The sequence below is a fragment of the Rhinatrema bivittatum genome, chromosome 2 (genome assembly GCF_901001135.1).
Source record: "Rhinatrema bivittatum chromosome 2, aRhiBiv1.1, whole genome shotgun sequence".
NCBI classification, from domain to species: domain Eukaryota; kingdom Metazoa; phylum Chordata; class Amphibia; order Gymnophiona; family Rhinatrematidae; genus Rhinatrema; species Rhinatrema bivittatum.
This window is the reverse complement of record NC_042616.1, coordinates 428,942,377-428,965,662: the sequence shown is the minus strand read 5'-3', so window position 1 is coordinate 428,965,662 and position 23,286 is coordinate 428,942,377. Positions and strand designations below refer to the sequence as shown.

The following is a 23,286-nucleotide window of genomic DNA, read 5'->3' as shown; positions in this document are numbered from 1 at the left end:
TGGCAAGCTACTCCAGACCAAGTTTGTTCTTCAAATGCTGTACCTTAAGTTTTTTCACATACCTCTTACACAATCCTCATTCCTTTCTTTCTTTCCACGATAATGTGAAATCACCCTAGAATTCCTGACTTCCAAAGCTTAACCCATCAACACGCACAAACCTGCTAGGACGGTGCTATTCACTTCCAGTCTTCCAGGGCCGCAAACAGGTCAGGTTTTTCCTTTTCAGACCATCCCTCATGAATATGCACAAGACAAATTTGCATGCATAATGCCTCAACTGTAGGCAAATCTGTATCGTGCAGAACCTGGCCCTGCTCACAGTCCTGGATGCGAACAGCACTGTGCTAGGGGTTCCCATGGCACACAGTCCCTATTACTCTGCCATGTGACCGGGCTTCTTTGCAACAGACAAAAGTAAGGCACGTGGAGGCTCCTGACCTTGCTGGAAAAGTCTGTAGGCGGTTGTAGGCCATATGCAGGATCTTCAGGTGGGGATGGCCTGTCAGTAAGGGCACACATTTGTCCGTGAGGTTGTTGTTGGTTACATACAGCTCTTGTAACACGCTGTTTGTTTCCTCAGATAGCGAGGCAGGAGGAAGCGTTTCCAGTTTGTTGGCAGAGGCATTAAGACATCGCAGGCTGAAAGAAAAAAAAGGTTTCAACTGTTAACACTCAACCCAAGTGATTTTTTTTTTTTTTTTTACTACAAATCTCCCATTTCACTCCCCCACCTACACATTTGACACTGCAGAATCTTCTTGTGAAGACTGTGTGGGCACCCAAAGGATAGATGGTGGTTATTTCCTGTCTCAATGCAACCTTCACATCCTGAAGCTTCACCCTCTTTCTAGCTTTGGGCTTCATGTGGACAATTTCAAAACCTTCCTTCCATTTCTGTGCTTCAATATTTTCTCACTTCCTGTATGTAGTCTATCTGCGGATCACCCCAATGCTTCCTGCAACTCAGAATTACCAAGGCTGAATTTCTTCTGGTACAGCTTCCCCTCTCCTTCTCTTCGGTTAGTGCTTTTTCTATTGTTTCCTCTTCCCTCCAATCTGGGTACCACTTGACTACATTTTCTCTTTCTTCCCTCCAGTCAATGATGTTGCTAAAATCCTGTCACTATCAATTGCTCAAATTCAATTAAAAAAAAATCTCTGTTCACACCTTAACCCCTTAAAGATGGACTGCAACCCCCTTCACTGTCTCTTCTGACATCTCTTTACAGTCTGCCGCTGGCCTATAGCAGGGGCACTCACGTGAAGGTAGGGCTGTGAACTAAAAGCAGACTAGGCAATACCCATGGGGTGCCGGGAAAGTCCACAAAATGCTAGCCAATGGGTCTGTATCCTTGATTTGAGGCCTGGGGCTGAAAGTTATGAAGATGCTGCATTGTGAGATCAGGCTTGTGACGGAGGCTGAGAAAAGTCTGCGTTTCAGAGGTTCTTGCTGCTAGTACCTGGGTATTTGGCACAAACCGGTGGTAGTTAAAAAAAAAAAAGAAAAAAAAGATAATTCGACATAGTTGAGGGCAGGGAAACAAAAAGGATGGGCTCACCTGAACTACAGCTCTCCTCCTGGCTACTTGGTCCAATGGTGCAATTAGCCCACAAGGTTTGTACCAGTCTCCTGTTCTCTCTGGCTCACGACTCCTCTGCTGTCCCCTAAAATGAGCCGTTTGTTTGTGTGGCATGCATGTTATGTGCAGAGCCTAGTGCTATTCACACCAGCTCTTCATTAGCACAGAAAGGAGTGCGGGAGGGCAGTACAGAAAGGACACACCGCACAAACGGAAGCAAGGGAAGGTACAAACCGACCCCAAAGTGGGCAACAAACCTCGGCAACTGCAGTGCAAAACTAATAAATAAATAAATACAAGACTGAAATCTTGTGTTTTTGGAGACAATGCAGTGTATTGGGGGGTGGGGGAGAGAGCATAAGGTACACAATTCACAGGGGAATGTTCATTTCATTCTGTATTAAGAAAAAATAAAGGCCAATTAAAGAAAAATATAAAAAAAAAAAACCCCACAAAGAAAATAAAAGGTCATCAGCCATCAGAATCACACTGCAAAAATTAAAACCTCTGTGATGCTCTACGACACTCAGATCGCATCTTCTCAGTTTGGTAGCTAAAACCAAACCCAGATAAAAATTGCTCATATGCTGAAATCCTGCACATCAAAAATGGCAGGAGGTGATACCATTAGATATAGGCATTTGAATTTCTAGACTGCCTTTGCAAATTTAGCTCAAGATATGGTTAAATCCCTTTCCAGATGTAATACAGCACGCATTAAAACTGCGTGCAGGAATTCAGCGCACAGTTTTAATGCACGAGCTTAAAAACATTGGAAACCTCGATGCAATAAGCTAATGTTATGCTAATGCATTGGGAGTTAAAAACGGATGCACAAACCGGAAAATGTGCCTGGTCTTTTGCATAGGCTCAGCGCACACTAACTGCAGTTTCCTGTTCCTCTCGGTGCTGCTTGAGTTTGCCAGTGCCGAGGCTCGCGGTGGTGCAGCTGGTGTTTGGGAGTGATGTACTCCACCTACGGAGCAGGACGAGTGCCACTGCTGTTGCTGTGGAAGAGGCATGGGGAGTCGCCAATCCACCACTGCCATTTGAAGGCCACCACTCCTCTAAGCTCCTTGGGCAGCAGGCACAGCATGGGGGGGGGGGGGGGGGCCACAGATGAAGCAGGGGTGTAGCAGGGGGCCTCGGAGTCACGGTCACGTCAGAAGCAGGTGCTTCTCTTAGCAGGGGACCAGGAAACTGCGGTGCTGCCGTATCTACAGGCCCTCCTGGCAGGCGCTTGTCTCAGTAGTCGGGCCATGGGGGGGGGGCTCTTAGTGTAGATGTTGCCTGGGCTGCTGTACTTCCACTTGATTTGTATGCTCAAAACATCTTTCATGTGCACAAAACCAGGCCTGGATTTAGGCAAAGGCAACACAGGCAATTGCCTAAGGTGCCAAATACCCAGGACAAACAGGAGCGCAGCGGTGCCAAGGAGAAGCCTGCTCCAGTCCACTTAAAAGGGGGCACTGATATGGCACTCTGGGAGTTTTGGAGGCGGAGAGGGGAAAGATATTCCCTTGTATTCCAATTTTCAAGGTCTCACACCCCCCCAACTACTCTCCAACCCTCCCCTATGGGCATGAAACTCTTAAATCTGGCCCTGCATAAAACATACTTTCTTATGGTTTGGAAATTTAACGCCAGGATTTTACTACAGCTCTGAACAGATGTAAAAATACCAGCGCTAGGCAAACATGAGCTAAGGCACACATCTCTGTGCGCTGGCGGGGTGGGGGGAGCGGTGCAGGGAGTTAACAAATAGATACAACTTCTGGATGCATCAACAGTAAAGTTTGTGCCCTTACATTTTTTTTTTTTTTTATTCCTCTTTTTGGGACTCTTCAAAGCAGATTACATTCGTGGGTACCTGAGGCAACCGAAGATAAAGTGACTTGCTTGAGGTCACAAGGAATAACAGTGCTTTCCCCGGAAACACAGCTCACTGTTCTAAGCACCGGGCTTTTGCGCGCGGATGTCAGCTCAACGAAAAACCCTCCCTGTGGCTCAGCATCCTGCTGCAGGGACAGGTCAATGATTTGGTTTCTACCGAAGAGCGTGTGTGTGTGTGTGTGTGTGTGTGGCTATCAATAACACTTGCTTTTCTTTCCTGGACTGGTTTAAAGCAGAGCAGGCTCCAGGTCACAACAGACCTGTAATCTAGATCAGAATATTTTGCCTTGCCTTTGCTGAATATATTGTTTTCTCTTCTGAATCCTTTTGTCATCAGGACCTATTTTTCGTATTTTCCCAAGGTTCTGTTTTTTTTGTTGCATGGAATCTCTGCTAATGAGGTGGGAACTGGGGGTGGGGATTGACGGGAATAGCAAAGATGTCAAACACAAGGACAATCTTCTTCAGGACACAAACCTGCGCTGCTGGAATCAGCCTCACGGTCGGCACATGACTGGCCCTTAGATCCATCCTAGTCTCTGCAAGCGGCAGCAAATTGAAGATGCCTGGGGATCCAGTCATATCTTTCTTCTAATACACTAATTTGGACTTTGCCTGCAATTTCTTACAGTCTGCCGAAAAGCTGATTTACACAGGATTCTGAGGCCCTGCAAGCTTCTCGGGCTCACTGTTAACATGTCAGCAGACCAGGACTCCTTAAGTCCAACACTCCTGTCTGCCCTTCACTATCTACATGCTGTGCTATGGCAGGACCCTTGCCGATACCAGGATCTCCTCCCTCTCCCTTGTGCTGCCATAAAGCCCTCTTTTCTTCCTTTGCAATTCATAAGTGTGCATATCTCTAACATTGGGGGGGGCAGTAAAAATGAAATAATAAAATTTATGTGGTACCTCCCTCCATCCCCAAGGCCAACATATCAGTTCTGTTACAAATACTGAAGACAACACAGGATCAGCAATCAGATACACCATATTTACAGAAGCAGGAAAACCTATCTTGTGATACAAGATACTGTGTTGAGGACTAGCAGCTTATGTAACAAATATATAGATCCAACAAGCTGGTTTCCATGTTTCTTTTTGTGGTTTTTTTTTGTTAATAAACAAGCTGCAGAAAATTAAATAAGGATAGGAAAAGAGGGGAGACTGAATATTTTATCCAATGCAAAAAAAGTTAGTGGACGCGCTGAGCTGTAATGCATTTGTGTTTCCAGTGTACACACTTTGCATCCAAAAATAAAGGTGGGAGAAGAGTGGCATGCAACAGCTGTCAGCAACGTGCAACAAAAGCTCTAAAATACTGCTAAATGCACAGATTTAAAAATAAATAAATAAATAAATCACACGTTAAAAGCAAGTTTGCTTACCATAAACAGTGTTCTCCATAAACAGCAGGAAGAATTAGCCATGATACGTGGATGGTGTCATCCAACGGCATCAAATGGATCTTTCTCTAAGTTCGTAGAGCTTTTGCTCTACTAAGCATGGGCAAGAGTTCCCACTCAGGCATTGCCTCATGAGCCCCTCAGTCGATTTCAGAGCTAATTCTAGCTAGATAGTCCAACTTTCCAGGGAGGCAGGCAGGTATTTAGCATGGCTAATTCATCCTGCTGTCTACCAAGAGCATCATTTATGGTAAGCAAACTTGCTTTCTCCATCAACAAGCAGGGCTGAATTAGCCATAACACAAAGGGAATCCAATGCTGACGGTTGCAGCAGAGCCTTTACTGCATCAGCAACCTGGACCCCACTGTGGAGAGTAGACTACTGGGTGAACAGGCTACATAAAATTGCTAGTTCAAATTGCTATTGCTTCTTGATAGATTATCCAGATAGTAATGGGGCATGAAAGGTGTGCACTGATGACCAAGCTGCAATTTTGCAAATATCTTCAATAGACACAGCTCACAGATGAGCCACTGATGCAACCATGACTATAACTTTATTAGCCTTGAGGGAGTCTGCAATCTGGAAGCAAGCTAGCTCAAAACAATGTGTGATACAGTCTGCTAGCCAATGTGAAAATGTACATTTCGCCACTACTTTGCCAGTCTGTTAGGATTGTACAAGATGAATAGTTGTAAGGCTGGATGATGAGGCTGTGTTCTTTTTCTGCAGTAATAAATCACGAAGGTACTGAATACCAGTCCCCTATTACATGAAGGAGGGGAGTTGTGTGAATGGTTGAATGTGCACAGAGTTTAGGGTGTAGGGTGAATGGCTGACTATGTGGCATAGGATTGTGAGCTAATTTTTATTGTGCTTGTTATTTAAATACATTTATAGTGAACAAAATATGATCTTGGGCAAATGGTTAGTGTTTTGGTTGTACAATTGTAATTTATGTGATAGACTAAAATTAAGATTTTGTAAAGTTTATAACACAATTGTTTTTTGCTATTTATTGGATTTGGTTCCCTTTCTGCTTTTCTCCAACACACAGAGGCCAATTGAGGGGTTTCCCCAAGGTTGAACAGTGACAGCTGACTGGTGTAGTGACCATTTGAAAGGGGAAAACACCATGCCTAAGGAAGTTGTTAATGTGCTGAAGATCCCCAGAAGGTAGGTTGCTTGAAGAACAGCGTGATGGTTGCACGCCCATTCCCATATCCTTATCTCCTCTTGGCAGAGTCCATGACCCTGTCTCGCCATGCTTGTTGACATAAAACATGGTGACTTGGTTATCGGTTTAAATGACAAGTCTCTTTCCCTCAAGTTCTGGGGTCTGCTAAAAGGAGAAAAATTTCTTTTGGATGGACTCATTTAATTTCAGCTGCCATACCTTCTGCTACCTGAAGCACAACGAACTTTAAAGTCTCTCCCTGTTTCCTCACTTGCTGCTGTCGGAGCTGGGTAGTTCAGCCCATAATGATGACATCAGCACAGGAAGTTCTGGGGGCTGAAAAAAGGAGCAGCTTGGAGGTGAAGGGCCACAGCAAAGGGCTGTGTCCCTTAGCTTGGATTTTTCCTGACTATAATAATGGTATTGTTTAATCAGATAATTCCGGTAGTTACAGGTATGGGGAAATATGATCCTTTACCACATCCTTTATATGTGATGAGGAGATTGGGGGGGGGGGGGGGGGTTTAACTCCTTGTTTTCCAGTCCTGAAGATTAGGCCACTACAAATTAATAATTCTTCTCTGTCAGCTGCTTATGTGAACATTTGTACTGTGAGATTGAATTGCAATTGATAATAGATATGTGCTTAGATATTTTATTCCTTACTGAGAGTTTGCATATGAATTCAGATGTCCTGCTGTTATAGCTTATGTGCCCTATGGGTTATACAGTACCTTTTTACATACAGCTAGGGAAGGGTGGAGAGGGAGTGGTGTGGTCATGATCTATAGAGAGTGTATTTCTTTAACTTCTTTAGGAATTAGGGGGTGGTAGTGAGAGCTTGGTGGTTAAACTTGAATCCTGGGTATTTGCATTAATCTATTCCCTTCCGGACATGCTGAGTGAAGATTTATCATTGTTAGCAGATTTTATTTCCCAGTTGACATTGCGTTCAGTTAGAATTTTTTTTATAATAGAAGACTTTAATCTCCATATTGACAGTAAACCAAAAGGTATTTCCAATATTTTAAGTGGCTTCTTTCTACTTTGAATATGTCAGTTCTGATACATGTTCCCACTCATAAAGCGGGCTATGTCCTTGATCAAATATTAATTTCTAACTCAGACGAGAATCGGTATGTAGTATCCAATTTAACTGTCACAGTGGTCCCTTGGTCAGATCATAATCTTATTTCATTCCAATTGATTCTCTCTCATAATGAAAGCAAAAACAGCCACAAAGGCCTTAAGGTATTGTGAGGTCCTATTGATACTGAAGAGTTTGGATTATCATGGCTTGAAGCAAATGAAATTATTTCCAATGATTTAGCGAATTCCCAAACCATAGTTTGCTTACTACACTATCAACTGTTACTAACATGACGGGGCCACAAAAAAGTTCTCTAATTGTTGCCATGGGAGATTTCTCTGGTTTAATTGAGATCTTTGGATAGGTAGCAGATAGATCTTTGCAGGTAGCAGAACATAGGTGGCAAAAACACCAGATTCAAATAATCTGGCCCGTTATGGTGAAAAGAGGATGGAATACAGAAATCAATTCCTCAGGACTTGGAAACAATAATTCAGAGACAAGCTTCAAAAAGGTGGTAAATCGTTCACCTTCCCTATTTATGGACGTTAATAGGCTGCTGCAATGGATTAAGCAGGATTCTCCGTTAAATCCTTGGTTCCCCTCAAAGCTTTGCTGAACATTATATATAGAAATCTGAACAAAGGATACAAGCTGTGGTTGCCCCTAGAACAGAGTTACAGGTAACATGAAATAATATTTGTGGGGAAGGCTTTGAATACGTTTCAAGAGTAGAATTCACCAGGCGGTCATTGGATTCCTGTCCAACAAGTGTTTTGGAAGCAAATGGGGACTCTTGTTGAAGTGGCATCCGATCTGATTAATGTATCACTTGGGGAAGTGATAGAGTCCCTGAAAAATTAAAAAGATCAGTGATTCGTCCAGTTTCCAAAAAAAAGGGAAACTTCCCTCAGATGCCTTAACAAGCTACTGGCCTATCTCAAACAATTTTGCTGGGTAAACTTGTAGGTAACTGTTGCTGTCCAGTTGAATGAGTTTTAATCCTGCGCTGAAATCAAAGAGGATTTTGAGAACAAAATAGCACATTAGTCTCTATAAATGACTGTGTTAAACAGTATGGAAGCTGGAGGTGCAGTGATAGTTTATCTAGAAATAAATTTTGCCTTCGATTTAGTTAAATCATAACATTTTAGTATCTAGGCTAACAGATATAGGATTAGAGGGAACGGTTCTTCAGTGATGTAGATCATTATTAGAAACTAAACAGCAGGTCAAGATTGGACATGAGGGGTCAATCTGGTTCTCTCTTAAAGCCGGAGTCCCCCAGGGCTCAATTTTATCCCCAAAACTTTTTAAATGTTTACATGTCTCTACTTTGCAGCCTGCTCGAGGGTTATGAGGTAAATTTTAATATATATGCAGATGATGTACAGCTATATTTTTTAAATATACAAAGAAACCACCTTCCCAGATCAAAAAGCATGAGTGGGTAACAAACGTTGCAGTCAAATAATTCACCTCATCGATTGTTTTCATAGCAATACTTTAGACCATCATACTAGGCATCATCAGGAAAATGTAATCAAACATTTTAACTATCTTCAGCCTTATATATAATCATATTATATGTAATATGATTAAATATGATCAGCTATATTTTTTTAGTCACAAGTAATCTGACTTCTGTGTTAAAGAAAATTGTGTTGTGTTTATTGGCAGTTCAAAAGTGGTTATCTAATAACTACTTGGTTCTTAATGCTATAAAAACAGAGGTCCTTTGGATTTTTAAGAGCCCAAGACCAACTAAGCTGGCTAGGATTAATGTTAATGGGTAAGTAGTCCCTTTTTCAGAAAAAGTGAGGAATTCAGGTTCTCTTTGTGACTCTGATTTAAAGTTTGATTCCCAATTGTGTGCCAGTGTCTTCTAGATACTATAAAATGAGATTATTGCGGTACCTATTGATAAAAAGGATGTTCGCACGCTAATGCAGGCTTTTGTATTAACCTCAGTTAACTACTGTAATTCCTTATATATTGGTCTCCCGAAGTATCGTGTTTTACAATTACTGCAGAATTCCACTGCCAGGCTGATCCTGAGTGCCTCTCCAAGGGAACATGTGACCTCACTGCTGAAACCAGTTGCATTAGCTACCAGTTGAGCAGCATTTAAAATTTAAGAAACTTAACTATTGTTTATAACTGTCTGCATAATTCTGCCCGAGTTATTTATCAGGTCTGTTGGTATGTTCCAGCTCGAGATCTGAAGTCAGCTGGGTTATTTTTATTGAGTTTACCGGCTGCAGACCTGTATAAAATTACAGACTTCTCATAAGCGAGCTTTTTTTTATATACTGCTCCTAGTTTATGGAATGATCTCCCTATAGAAATACATCAAACCATTTAGGAAGATGGTTAAGACTTATTATTTTAAGATGGCATTTAAATAGTACTTAATTTGTTGCCATCGGTGTAAAGAAGCTTGCAATCCGCGGCTGTAAGCTCTCTATCGGAGAGGAGCTCCCCTCACTTTCGACTTCCTCTTCGTGTGAGGCATCTGATCAGGAAAAAAATCAGGTAATCGGATCGGAGAGCTTCAACCGACTAGTCTCACCAGGCGGTCATATTGAGCCCCGCTTCTGGAATAACATTTTCCCCAAATTGTCTTACAGCCTGGAAGCTTTTTCTGGAGGAGTGATGGAAGATTGCTCATTTTAATGCTAAGAAAACAAGGATAACTCTACAACACCTAATTGGCAAGGTAGCTGTACTACCTGAACCTGGAGTTTTCTGGACTCTATACTTTAAATCTAATTTGCTGGCTACTGGTATTTGGGAAAATGGATTCTCCCACATTCTAGTTTGTAATTCTTGCATGATCAAATGGATCAGAATAAATTTTAGCTCTGACAAGGTATCTAAAATCTGGAGAGTACTGAAGACTTCCATGTAAATGTCCTTGTTCTTATGGACATAGACTCCTAGGGCTCTACCCAACTGAACTAGAAATCTGGAATAGAAGAGATCCTCGGGTGGAGACATATTTCAGAGGCTAGGGTATGGTATTAGAAGGTATTCATGTCAATCCTTCCTCTGATCTGAGGGGAAAGGGACACTGATCCAGGACCAAAATGATAAAGTAGGTAACTAAGGAGGAATCCTCAGTTGCCTTGTAAGGGAGTATTCCTGATGAAAGTCCTCCAACTGGCTGTACTCTTTTCTTGAAGTTAGTGGCGAGAGCTTGAACCACCTTGTAGATGTTCTAATGGTGGTTCAACCCTCTGGACTTTGCAAAATTTGTCCCAGGGGCCAGCTAGAAATCACTAGAAATCATAGACATCACAGAGCAGATGGGATCTATCCAAACACATGACTTGCTCAAGTCGTCTCGTTGGGGAAATCACCCTTGAAAAAAGAAGTGGTAAAAGAGCCCATCTCCCTGCGCACCTGCTATACTCCTTCTGGGATGAAATGATTTGATAAAAAGCTGCGTTGGTAGTACAGATGCTCGGTGAATTGACAGCACCAATCCTCACTCTTTAGGCATTGAGAGAGGAAGCATCATTGGTGTTGAGACTCCATGCGCCAATGGTACCAGGGTTTGATGCACATGTGAATGGTTCATTGACAGGACTTGTGCTATTTACATCAGCTGTGTTTTTGCAAAGGCTTCATGCTTTTTCGGTGCCAGTTTTGCCAGCAGCTCCAAGGAATAGTGTTTCTTTTTATTAGGCCTCGAGCCCTGCGATGTATGTTAAGGATTTGTCAACACCTGAAAACTGCACTTTTTCTGCTTACTTGACTGACAAGGTGGAGGCAACCTAGGCCTACTCCAATCAGACTCCCAGGAAGCTAGAAGCAGCTCTGCTCTGGGAGGAATGACGATTGTGGCTCATTAGAGACTTATGCAGCTCCTCCATTTTCCAAGCTCTGGACTTGAGTGTGTGGGGACATCCAGCCACGGTGTAGCAGTTAGACTGGCCATGCTTCAGTCCTAGGCACCAATAGCAAATACCGTGTCCATCAATAATGTACATTTTCCTACCACATACGGTCCTTGAAGCTGCTGATGGTGGGCTTCTTCATGCCAGACATTCTCTGGAGGACTCCACATTAACTAGGGTGGAACTAGGCTGTTGGCACTAAAAGAGATAGACCCAGAAAACAAATCGGAAGCCGATCCAAGGTTGCTGTGTAGCAGTAAACAAAGTGGAGATCGGTGTATAAGAAAAGACCTTTATTGAAATTAACCCGACTCTGGCCGAGTTTCGCTCTTTTTGTCACGAGCTGCCTCAGGGGCAACTAAAATTAAAATCAAATTAAATATAAAATTAAACACATACAAAAACAGATGGAAACTAAAGAACAACATATATGGATGTGAAACATCACAGACAAGTTAAATCATAAAACATGTATATGTGTAAAGACATCATAAAAGAAGTATATAAAAGAACACAAATTGCACAGTACAAACTGAGCATCAGAATATGTAAAAAAAAATAAAAATCACATGATAACAAAAAATGACAAACAGCAGAGAATGATCTTAAATCATATCAAAGATGTACTGGAGAGGACAACTTTGTGTTAGTATGAAACATATAAGCAGATGGTTGAGCATTCGGAGATAAGGACATTATGGTAGCTAATAAATGTGAGAAGAACCTGAAAGAATTTTTGTCATTGTCAGCGTTACCAATAAACAAGCCAATAGACATGACACCTGCAGGTCTTTACTGAGGAAAATGTAAGGCAGATACCATGCCAGAAGTGATATTTAAAGGCGATGATTCAGAGGAATTGAAATCTCCAGTGAACCAGAAAGATGTAAACTAAAGAGTAGCAAATCACCTGGACCAAAGTGTTGAAAGGACTGACAAATGAAATTGCAAATCTGTTAATAATTTGTAAACTATCATTAATATCAGTTAAGGCACCTGAAAATTGGAGGGTGGCTAATATAATTCCAAATTTTTAAAAGGGTTCCAAGGGTGATCCAGAAAACTAGACTGATGAGCCTGATGTCAGTGCCAGGAAAAATGTTTGAAACTATTATAAAGAACAAAATTACTGAATATATAGTCAGTTTAATGGGACAGTGCTAACATGGATTTAGCAAAGGAAAATCTTGCCTCACCAATCTGTTACATTTTTATTTAAAGGCATGAATAAACATGCAGATAAAGGTGAGCCAGTTGATATACTGTATCGATTTTCAGAAAGTATTTGACAAAAGTACCTCATGAGAGATTCTTGAGGAAATTTACAAAAGTTATGGGATAGGAGGCAATGTTGTATTATGCCTTGAGAACTGGTTAAAAGATAAAAAACAGAGAGCAGGGCTAATTGGTCAGTTTTATTAATGGCAAAAGGTAATTAATGGAGTGCCCCAGAGATCTCTACTGTGACCACTGGTTTTTTATTTTATTTTATTTTTAACATTTTTATAAACAATTTAGAAATGGGGAACAATGAGTGAAGAAATCAGATTTGCTAATGATAGAGAATTATTCAAAGTTTTTAAATCACAAAAGGATTGTAAGAAATTACAAGATGACCTTGCAAGACTGGATATCCAAATGGCAGGCATTTAATATGGGCAAGTGCAACGTGATGCATGTAGGAAAGAGCAACCAAAATTATAACTATACAATATTGGAAGTCACCACCCAGGAAAAGGATCTAGGCATCATTGTCTCTTGAAATAATCTGCTCAGTGTGTGGTGGTGGCCAAGAAAGCAAATAGAATGCTAGGAATTATTAGGAAAGCAATGGAGAATAAAACAGAGAATATCATAATGCTTCTATCGCTCCATGCTGTGCAGCACATTGTGTACAATTCTGGTCACTGCATCTCAAAAAAGGTATAGCGAAATTAGAAAAGGAACAGAGAAAGGTGACCAAAATGATAAAGGAAATGGAATGATTCCCCTTTGAGAAAAGGCTAAAGAAGTTAGAGCTCTTTAGTTTGGAGAAGAGACGGCTGAGGGGAAATAAGATAGTGGTCTATAAAATAATGAGAAGAGTGGAAAGGGTAAACAAATCAGTTGTACTTTTAAAAAGGTACAACGACTAGGGGATATGCAATGAAATTATATTTAACGCAAATAGGAGAAAATATCTTTTTATTCAACACAATTAAACTTTGGAATTTGTTGCCAGAGGTTGGTGCAACTGGGTTTAAAATAGGTTTGTACAAGTTCTTAGACGAAAAGTCCATAAATCATTAAGGTTGGAGAAATCTACTGCTTATCCTTGGCGATACGCAGCATAGAATTTATGCCATGAACCTGTGACCTGGACTGGTCACTGTTTGAAACAGGATACTGGGCTTGAGGACCTTTGGTTTAACAGAGTATGGCAAATCTTATGTTCTAATATAAGTTTTAATTTATTAGCGGTATTGACTGCAAAGTACTATCTGGGGGTCTAAGGCAACATAATAAAAGAATTTAGAAAGATTAAAGATACTAAAATATTTAAAGAAAAATTAGAGAGTTAGGGTATACGTCTGAGCTGATGTTCGGACAAAAAGAAGACAGTTCTCATGATGAGCTCCTACGTGGGAATTCCTGCACATGCTCAGTAAAGAAAACTATGAGCTAAGAGAGAAGGGGCCACTCGATGCCATTGGATGATGTCACCCAGTGTCATGGCTAATTCAGACCTGTTTGTCGATGGAAAATCTGTGAAATCAAGAAAACGCAAGAGGAGATTCTAAAAAAAAAAAAAATCCACACAAAACAGGCAAGCAATTACTTTTGTATAAATGACAAGAACTCCTGCACTAACAGCAGGCATCACTTGGGAGAGGGGCAGCTCCAACAGATTCCTGATGCCAGTCATGGGGGTGAAGTGGGACCCATAAGACATTTAAAGGCTTATTCATAAATGAACAAAGAAATCTCGCCAACAGTTTCTCTCAATAACTTGTTCAAACTTGTCAGCTGCAGCAGACAAGATGCATGTATATTTACAGAAAGATCACATGGGACTAAGGAAAGAAAAGACTTTTAGTGGGAGCTGTGGGTAGCTGAAATTAGGTCAGCCAGCTTTATAAATGGCAGATTCCGGATGATTCTATGGGAACACAAAAAGAACTTAATTATCCAGTTGAGGAAAACACTTCAGTTATCTAGGAGGATCAGAATGACGTCTCATCACAGCTGAATGGGTAAGTGGGAGAAAAGGGGAGGGTAAGCTAGGGAAATACACAATTATACAACTGATGTCATCTCTTATTGAAAAGGAAAAGGACATTGTGCATATATCTGTACAGATCGATGGCCAATGCATCTTATGCTAGCAAAAAACACTTGGAAAGAATAAAACCCAAAACACAGTGAAAATGGCACGGACCACGATGTTCTCACATAGTGAATCTGTACATGCTGGTCATGGCACTGTGGGAAACACTCATTGTCAATTATGTACACAAATTATGTACTTCTAGACATCAACTGTATAAGCAGCAGATCAGAGCTTTTCTACAGTGAGCAGAGTATCTCACATATTTCCATTTGGCTTATGCCTTTTCACTGGTAGCCCAAGGCGAGTTACATTCAGGTACTGTAGGTATTTCCCTGTCCTCAGAGGGCTCGCAATCTTGGTACCTTAGGCAATGGATGGCAATAGAGGGTGATGTGACTTGCACAAGATCACAAGAAATGCACCAACGTACTTTTAGTGATTCATCTATGAAACTAAATAATGATCGTTGAGCTTAAAGAAGCAGCACCAGGTAGATTTCTCAAAATATCAACTTGCCTATTTTTTTTTTAGCTTCATCGTGTTTCTCTTTCTTATTCAGGTTATCTATCTTTCTTTTTTTCCTAGTAAAATTCTTTCATTCATATATTTTCTGGAAGAAAAGGTTTCTTCCCGTTCCTTAGGTACACATCTAGTAATTTTAAAAATATGCTTTTGAGTTCTTCTCTCCAGCTATCTGTGCCGATTGTTTTTCCATGTGTCAGTGACACGTCTGCAGGGCCTCTGATGAGAATGACATGGCAGCACCTGATTCATGATGTAGTGGCTGAGTAAGAAGGGCTTTCAAAAAAGCTTTTACATACTAATCTAACTCAGGAATTACATTTTAAAAAATTCAGAAGAGTAATGGGAAGCTTAATGATTAATAAGTTGATAGTTAAACCTTGTTTTAATATTTTAATCCATTTTATGCTATAAAAAGCACTTGTGTGATCAGTTTGCCCATCCGTCTGTGATGCTATTACTACAGGCAGGGACTAGCTGTGTTGGCGAATAACCAATTGCATATAACTGCATCGATGGCTGGAGCAGCGTGGCTAGCAGGGCTTCCCAGGGCCTGCCAGCAGAAGATATGGAGAAGTTAGCAGCTGGAGCACTGAGGCTGATGGGGTTATCCAGGCACTGCCACCCGGTTTGGCCTCTTTCACTACTGCTGCTGCGTGCCTCTTCTGTCCTCTCCTATGGTGGAAAAGCATGGAGACAGTGGAAGGAATGTGAGGAAGAAAGACTAGGGTAAGAGAGGCTGGGGGAGTGGAATGGGGAGGGCGAGAATGGGTAAGGGAGAAAATGCAGAGGCAGGTTGGGGAGAGACCATGGGAAAGTGGAGCGGTTGCGGGACTTCCTCTAGCACCCCCAAAGCAATAGTTACCGCCCCCCCCCACCTCCACCAAACCATCACACACACACACATTCCAGAGCACACACACACACATTCCAGAGCAACACACAGTAATATCATTCAAGAATATGTACGAATATGAACTAGAAAATACATCTGCTGTGGTGTTGACCTAGATTATCAACGCTGGCTCAGAATGTGATTGTTGACCAAGAATATGAACGCTGACTTTGTAAACCATTGTGATCTTATTCTGGAATGACGGTATATAAAACGCTTAAAGTTTTTTTTTTTCCCATAAATGTGCTCTCAGGTTGGCACACAATTCTATACTTGTTTTCTATTACAGTGCTTCTACTTTGCTGTGATACTTCTATTAAATGAGACACAATAGTGATAATCAGAAGTTTTACTATTTAAATGACAAAGTAACCTAGAGTTTAGTTACTAGCTTCATAACTCAATTTTATAATCATAAGCTCCCAACAATAAAGTACAAACAAGTGCTAAATTAGAGGTAGTGTTCAGGTTTAAAAATTCAATACACTGCTACAAACGTTGCCATAGCTACTACCCCATAAAGTTGCACTGCTCAAACTACACTGGATCATACTTTGAGAAATACAGACACGTGGCACGTTTTGGCAAGACCTCCTGCCTCCCAGGAAAGTGACAACAGATAATCCTAGCAACAAGGCCATGCCCGATATTAACGTGCACAAGGCTGCTGCTGCTGCTGAGTTTCAAAGGCTCAAAAGACGCTGGGGGGAATCTCTGAAGGGAAGACACTCCTGTGACATCAGCGACCAGAATCAACCAGCCAGTTCCAGAACAGGCACAACAGTTCCAGTCCAGATGCCTTTTCTCCATGTAACATTCTGTCCCCTTTCAAATCCTCTGTTCTCAAAACAACTGTGTGTACACTCTCTGAAGCAGTATATTCTTAAGCATTTGCTGAAAGGTGCATGATAATCAAACTGCTGGTGCAACGCTGGTATCTGTAAGCAGAAAACCTTGGTACTATTTGGCAAAGCTCAGATCATCACCACAGTCTTAGAACTGCAAGAGGCCGCCGGCCAGAATTCAAGAGAGGGAACACTTATTAATGTGGACCAATACACAAACTCCATTGATTTACAAAAATCAGTTCCACCACAAGTTATGGCAGAGGTTAAACACAAATGTGGCCCAATGAATCAGATGAAGTGCATTCATCTGACAAAATCCACTGGCACATTCTAACACACCATCCCTATTAAAGTCTGTCTGCCATGTATTATATCCGAGAAAAAGGAACCCTTACGAAATGATCCAGAGAAATGTGTCTCTCTGTTCCCCAACTATCAGGCCGATACAGTACAGTGCGCTCCAGCGGAGCGCAATGTTAACCCGCGATTGGATGAGCGTTTGACGCGCTAGCGTTACCCCTTATTCAGTAAGGGGTCGAAAACGCGCGTCCAACCCCCCTCCCCCCCCCCCTGAACTTAATAGCGCCCGCAAAGGTAGGCCAAAGGTAGGCGCTAATTTCTCCGGGCACCCTCCGACTTAATATCATGGCGATATTAAGTTGGAGGTCCCGAAAGTTACAAAAAGTTAAAAGCTGGACGCTCAATTTTGCCGGCGTCACCCGTGTCTGTCAGCGGGTTTGAGAACCGACGCTGGCAAAATTGAGTGTCGGCATCGGTTCTCGAGCCCGCTGACAGCCACGGGTTCGGAAACCGGACATCGGCAAAATTGAGCGTCTGGTTTTCAACCCGCAAGCCGATTTAAAAAAACTTTTTTTTTTTTTTTTTACTTTTGGGACCTCTGACTTAATATCGCCACTGTACTGTATTGGCCTGTCAGGTAAAGTGATCCCTGTTCTCAACTAATCTCTACCTATTAACTCACAAACCTTTGAGAATTTAAATCTTGAACCCTGCTTCTTCGCAAACACGATGTCTTGCCTGTGTCTCTGTGTCCATGATGGAGGTAGGACTCTCTCGTGCGTTTCTATGCAGCTCTGCATGAATTTACTAGCACTACAGGGATGACAAATAGTAGCAGTACAGTCAGCTTTAATAAATATGGTGTTTCTGATCTGATAAATGCACTGGAAGAGTAGACATGTTGCTAGATCATCCATTTCACTTTACCCTGATGCTCGCAGCCTTTCCGAAACATGAACAGAGTCGGTATTTCTCAACGCATGATCCAGTGTAGTTTCTGCAGCATAATTATCTATTTTGGAGATATCCATAGAAGATTATTGAATTTTTTTTCCCCCATGAACACTACTTGTAAATTTAGCACATTTCGTTTTGTTATAGGACTTCAAAGCACCTGGGATTTATCATTATCAATCTAGAGGTCATGAACTAAACCCTAGGCTGTGCACGATACTCCCTCAACTTGATTTGGCCTCCTTTAAGTAGCAAATCTCTGCAGTTACCATGGTTTCTCTCAGCTGACGGGTGTGGTAATCTTGGCTTTGCCTTGTTCTGTATCTGACTTCCATTAAATGAGCCGTACTCTCCCTAGAGGTGTGCACAGAAACAGCATGGTTCACTAGACAGGGGTTCCACTGTGCAGATGTTAGCAAGAGCTTCTTTTCATTATGAAGACCTGAAAGGGCTTGCTAAGTTAGGGTGCGATGTTGGAGAACAGCTAGCAGCAGTGATAACTTTGTGAGATGTCAGCTGTGTGCATGTTTTTGTGCTCACAACTGTAGTCCCAATAGAGCAAGGAGGTTTATTGCACAAGAAATGCATGAACAGAATCCCGCACCTCCAAGTAATCCCTGTGTTAATCAAGGCATTAGCTATTACTCCCCAAAGCAGACAGGTGTATAAGCTCTACCCATGATTTCTCAACTCTGGAAAGCTAACTCCTGGTCAGAGGTGGAGTAATGTTTCTGGGACTAGTGCTAGTCTAAGGGACTATCCAACTCATGTTTTGAGCACACATAACCTTTGTGTGCAGAAATCACATTTAATGCATGCAAACTATTCTTTATCTAGTTATCTAAGCCTTCTGTTACAAACTTTATTCTCTTAATTTGATTTCCATGTTAGCTAATCCTACTGTTACAAATATTATTTTTACTTGTTCCCTGTAAAGCCATGTTTTGCTAAGTTAATGTTTCATGTAAACCGATATGATGTTCACAACGAACGTCGGTATATAAAAATGTCAACATAAATAAATAAATAAAAATGTATGTCCCTAAATCAGGTTTTATAAGCATAAACCTTGGTTTGTGCACATGAAATTTAGGCGTGCTATTTACTTTTTTGCACACATTTTTAGGTTTATACTTTTTTTTTAAACTTCTGATACTTTTGCATAAAATTAACTTATTACATGGAGGGAGGAAGCAAGATGGCAGCATGACAGAGGGCTTGTAGCTGCTGTGTTCCCCTTATTTCTATCACAATCTATCTCTCAAGAATCCATCTAAAAGGAAGAGTAAGGTCAGGGTCTTACCCTCCGTGCCTACTCCCCTCGATGTCCAGCAGCTTATTTCAACTATGTCCCCCAGAGCCACCTTTTGGGGAGGGGGGGGGGAGGGGCATCCCCATTCTGAATTTTGGTGAAGGAGCGCCAAGTTCGCTAGCCCTCTTGATCTGCAACCCCCATTGGCCGAGAGGGAAGGTTTGTCCTATGAACAGTTCACAACGCAGCCAGATGATGCAATCGTAGCGACCACGGTGGAGAGGGTTCACAGAACATCGGAAGGGAGTGTGAGCTTTTCCTAGGGCTGATTCCACCAGTGTTGGCAGCTGGTAAAGATGAAGATACAGCAGAGATTTCTCCCTTGACTTCATCTTGTCTGGACAGCCTCTCTTCTCTAGTGAGTCCCTTTCAATACCCAACAAGCCAGCGGTGGTGACTTTAGACTCACTGGGGGAGTTAATGGCTGGTTTTGGGGAAGGCCATTAACAATGTTCTAAAAAGATAGACTTCGTCACAACTGATTTAAAACCTGTGGTGAAGAGGCAGGAGAATCTTATAACAGAAGCTAGTGTGTCGATTCATGCCATGGAGTCTTATGTTAAAAAGATTTTGAGTTTTAATGCCCCCATAATTAAAAATAGAAATTCCCTTTCCAGAAGGTCTGAGTTGTTGGAAAATTAGAATAGATATCTGAATCTTCGTTATATGATTTTTCCTAAAATAGCTGAATTGCTACATGTTACCTTGAAGAACTATTTCCTTGAAGTCTTAAATATTTCAGCTGATCAAATCCCTTCTATAAATAAGATGTTCTTTTTGCCTATTCCTGCTCAAGTTGACCTGAAACGATCCCGGGAGGCATGTTTTCCAACAGACTTCAACCTCGCAAATCTGGGGGAAAATTCAGGACCTAAGATCTTAGAACACTGTACGTTATTAGTTATCTTTATTTCTGAGCAGGATATTAGCAAGGTTATGTGATTATATTTCAGATATTTAAATTCCTTGTTTTATGGCCAAACTAAGGGTCTTCCCCTATATCATTAAAAAAAAAAAAGAAAGGAGGAAGGTTTTCTTAGCTTTAAGTTAGGATACCATTGTTTTAGACACCTTATTTACATTACGATATCCATATAAGTGCATCATTAAATTTAATAACCATATTTTTTTTGTACCCGAACTAAAATCATTTTGGATTCTAATGCAGTTGACACATTGGCTAATTCAGATTTATTGATGTTAGGTGATCTCTCATGCTAGGTCATTTCCTACTTATGTTTCATGTTTATTTCTCCTAGTTTTTCACTTCCCCCTGTTTTGAGACGGTATAGGAAAATGCAATACAGTTAGTTTCCTATTTTAATAATTATTCTATTTTGTCTTGTTTTTCCTTAATGTTTCCAAGCACAAGGTTCTTTAAGTTCTTTGTATATTTTGAAAAATTACAAAATTTAAAGTTACAAAAAAAATTACTACACTGGGAGAATTTTTCAGTATTGAGTAAAGAATAAGTGCAATGAAGTTCAGCACACTTTTTTTTTTTTTTACTCACTTCTTATTATAATGGGGCTTCAAAGGAGGGGGAAAAAATACCCCCAAGCAATTTTCATCACGTTGACTTAACTACTCTGTACTTTCACACACACAGATATCAAACTCCATGTCTAACATTACCCGGCAACCTGGCAACTGCAACAGTATCTGAAACAATTACAGTAATATTGTTTAATGACATGAGGGGGGGGTATTTATTCATTATATCAATAGAACAACATTTCTACCCACGTATCCCTTTCTTTAGGAGATGGGATGAGGAGTGAGTGAGCGTTGCACTGACAAAAGTGGATGCAAATTGCAAAATGTTTGTCAGATAGGAAAATTCAGGTAGATAAAGATGTCAAAGTATACACTTGGGAATTTTTCCATTAAATCTTATTCACAACTCCTTCCTACATATTTTTCCCCCCAGATATTTTGTTTTTGCACTCTGAAGATAATAAAGAATGCCATCGAACTCCAAGACAGACAGGGAGGGTATAGAGCCAACGGGATAAAGATCATAAAGAGACTAAATGCTCAGTAGAATCTATATGGGTAGAAATCCCATGCTAAGAGTATAGTGATAGGAGTATACTACCATCCACCTGGCTAAAATGGACAGACAGATGATGAAATGCTAAGAGAAATCAGGGAAGCTAATTAATTTGGCAGAGCAGTAACAATGGGAGATTTCAATTACCCAATATTGACTGGGTAAATGTAACATCAGGGCTGGCTAGAGATAAAGTTCCTGGATGTAATAAACGACGGCTTTATGGAGCAATTGGTATAGGAACCAATGAGAGATGGAGCTATTTTAGATTTAATTATTAGTGAAATGCAGGATTTGGTGAGAGAGGAAACAGTGATGGGGCCACTTGGCAATAGTGATCATAACATCATCAAATTTAAACTAATGACTGGAAGGGGGACAATAAGTAAATCTACAGCTCTAACACTACATTTTCAAAAGGGAAACTTTGATAAAATGAGGAAAATAGTTAGAAAAAAACCAGAAGGTGCAACTGCAAAGGTTAAAAGTGTTCAACAGGTATGGACATAGTTTAAAAATACAATCCTAAGGCAAAACGATTACCGGCATGGTTAAAAGGTAAGGTGAAAGAGGCTATTTTAGCCAAAAAAATCCTTCAAAAATTGGAAGAAGGATCCATCTGAAGAAAATAGGAAAAAGCATAAGCATTGTCAAGTTAAGTGTAAAACATTGATAAGACAGGCAAAGAGAGAATTTGAAATGAAGTTGGCCATATAGGCAAAAACTGATAAAAACTTTAAAAATATATCCAAAGCAAGAAACCTGTGAAGGAGTCTGTTGGACAGTTAGAATACCGAGGGGTTAAAGGGGCTCTTAGGGAAGATAAGGCCATTGCAGAAAGACTAAATGAATTCTTTGCTTCTTGTTTACTAATGAGGATGTTGGGGAGATACCAGTTCCAGAGATGGTTTTCAAGGTTGAGTCAGATTAACTGAACCAAATCACTGTGAACTTGAAAGATATAGTAGGCCAGATTGACAAACTAAAGAGCAGCAAATCACCTGGACTGGATGGTATGCATCCTAGGATACTGAAGGAACTAAAAAATGAAATTTCTGATAGGTTACAAATTTTAACTAATATATCATTAAAATCAACCATTGTACCTGAAGACTGGAAGGTGGCCAATGTAACCTCAATATTTAAAAAGGGATCCAGGGGCAATTTGGGAAACTATAGACCAGTGAGCCTGACTTCAGTGCTGGGAAAAATAGTAGAAGCTATTCTAAAGATCAAAATCATAGAGCATATAGAAAGACATGGTTTAATGGAACACAATCAACATGGATTTACCCAAGGGAAGTCTTGCCTAACAAATCTGCTTCATTTTTATTTTTTTGAAGGGGTTAATAAACATGTGGATAAAGGTGAACCATTAGATATAGTGTATTTGGATTTTCAGAAGGTGTTTGACAAAGTTCCTCATGAGAGGCTTCTAAGAAAACTAAAAAATCATGGGATAGGAGGTGATGTCCTTTCGTGGATTACAAACTGGTTAAACAGGAAACAGAGTGGGTTTAAATGGTTAATTTTCTCAGTGGAAAAGAGTAAACAGTGGAGTGCCTCAGGGATCTGTACTTGGACCAGTGCTTTTCAATATATTTATAAATGATATTGAAAGGAATACGAGTGAGGTTATCAAATTTTTGAATGATACAGAATTATTCAGAGCAGTTAAGTCACAAGTGGATTGTGATACATTACAGGAGGATCTTGTGAGACTGGAAGATTGGGCATCTAAATGGCAGATGAAATTTAATGTGGACAAGAGCAAGGTGTTGCATACAGGGAAAAATAACCCTTGCTGCAGTTACATGATGTTAGTTTCCATATTAGGAGCTACCACCCATAAAAAAGATTTAGGCATCATAGTGGATAATACTTTGAAATTGTCGGCTCAGTGTGCTGCAGCAGCCAAAAAAGCAAACAATGTTAGGAATTATTAGGAAGGGAATGGTTAATAAAATGGAAAATGTCATAATGCCTCTGTATCACTCCATGGTGAGACCGCACCTTGAATACTGTGTACAATTCTGGTCG

At 40.7% G+C, this 23,286-nt stretch overlaps 1 protein-coding gene across 1 annotated transcript in view; it reads right to left on the bottom strand.

Annotated features, from left to right (window-relative positions):
• PHLPP1 (PH domain and leucine rich repeat protein phosphatase 1) overlaps positions 1-23,286 on the bottom strand; it is a 418,300-nt gene that overhangs the window by 54,436 nt on the left and 340,578 nt on the right. Inside the window, exon 11 of the mRNA XM_029590299.1 lies at positions 442-642. Within this exon, the coding sequence (XP_029446159.1) occupies positions 442-642 (201 nt within the window). The remainder of the gene's footprint in view (positions 1-441; positions 643-23,286) is intronic.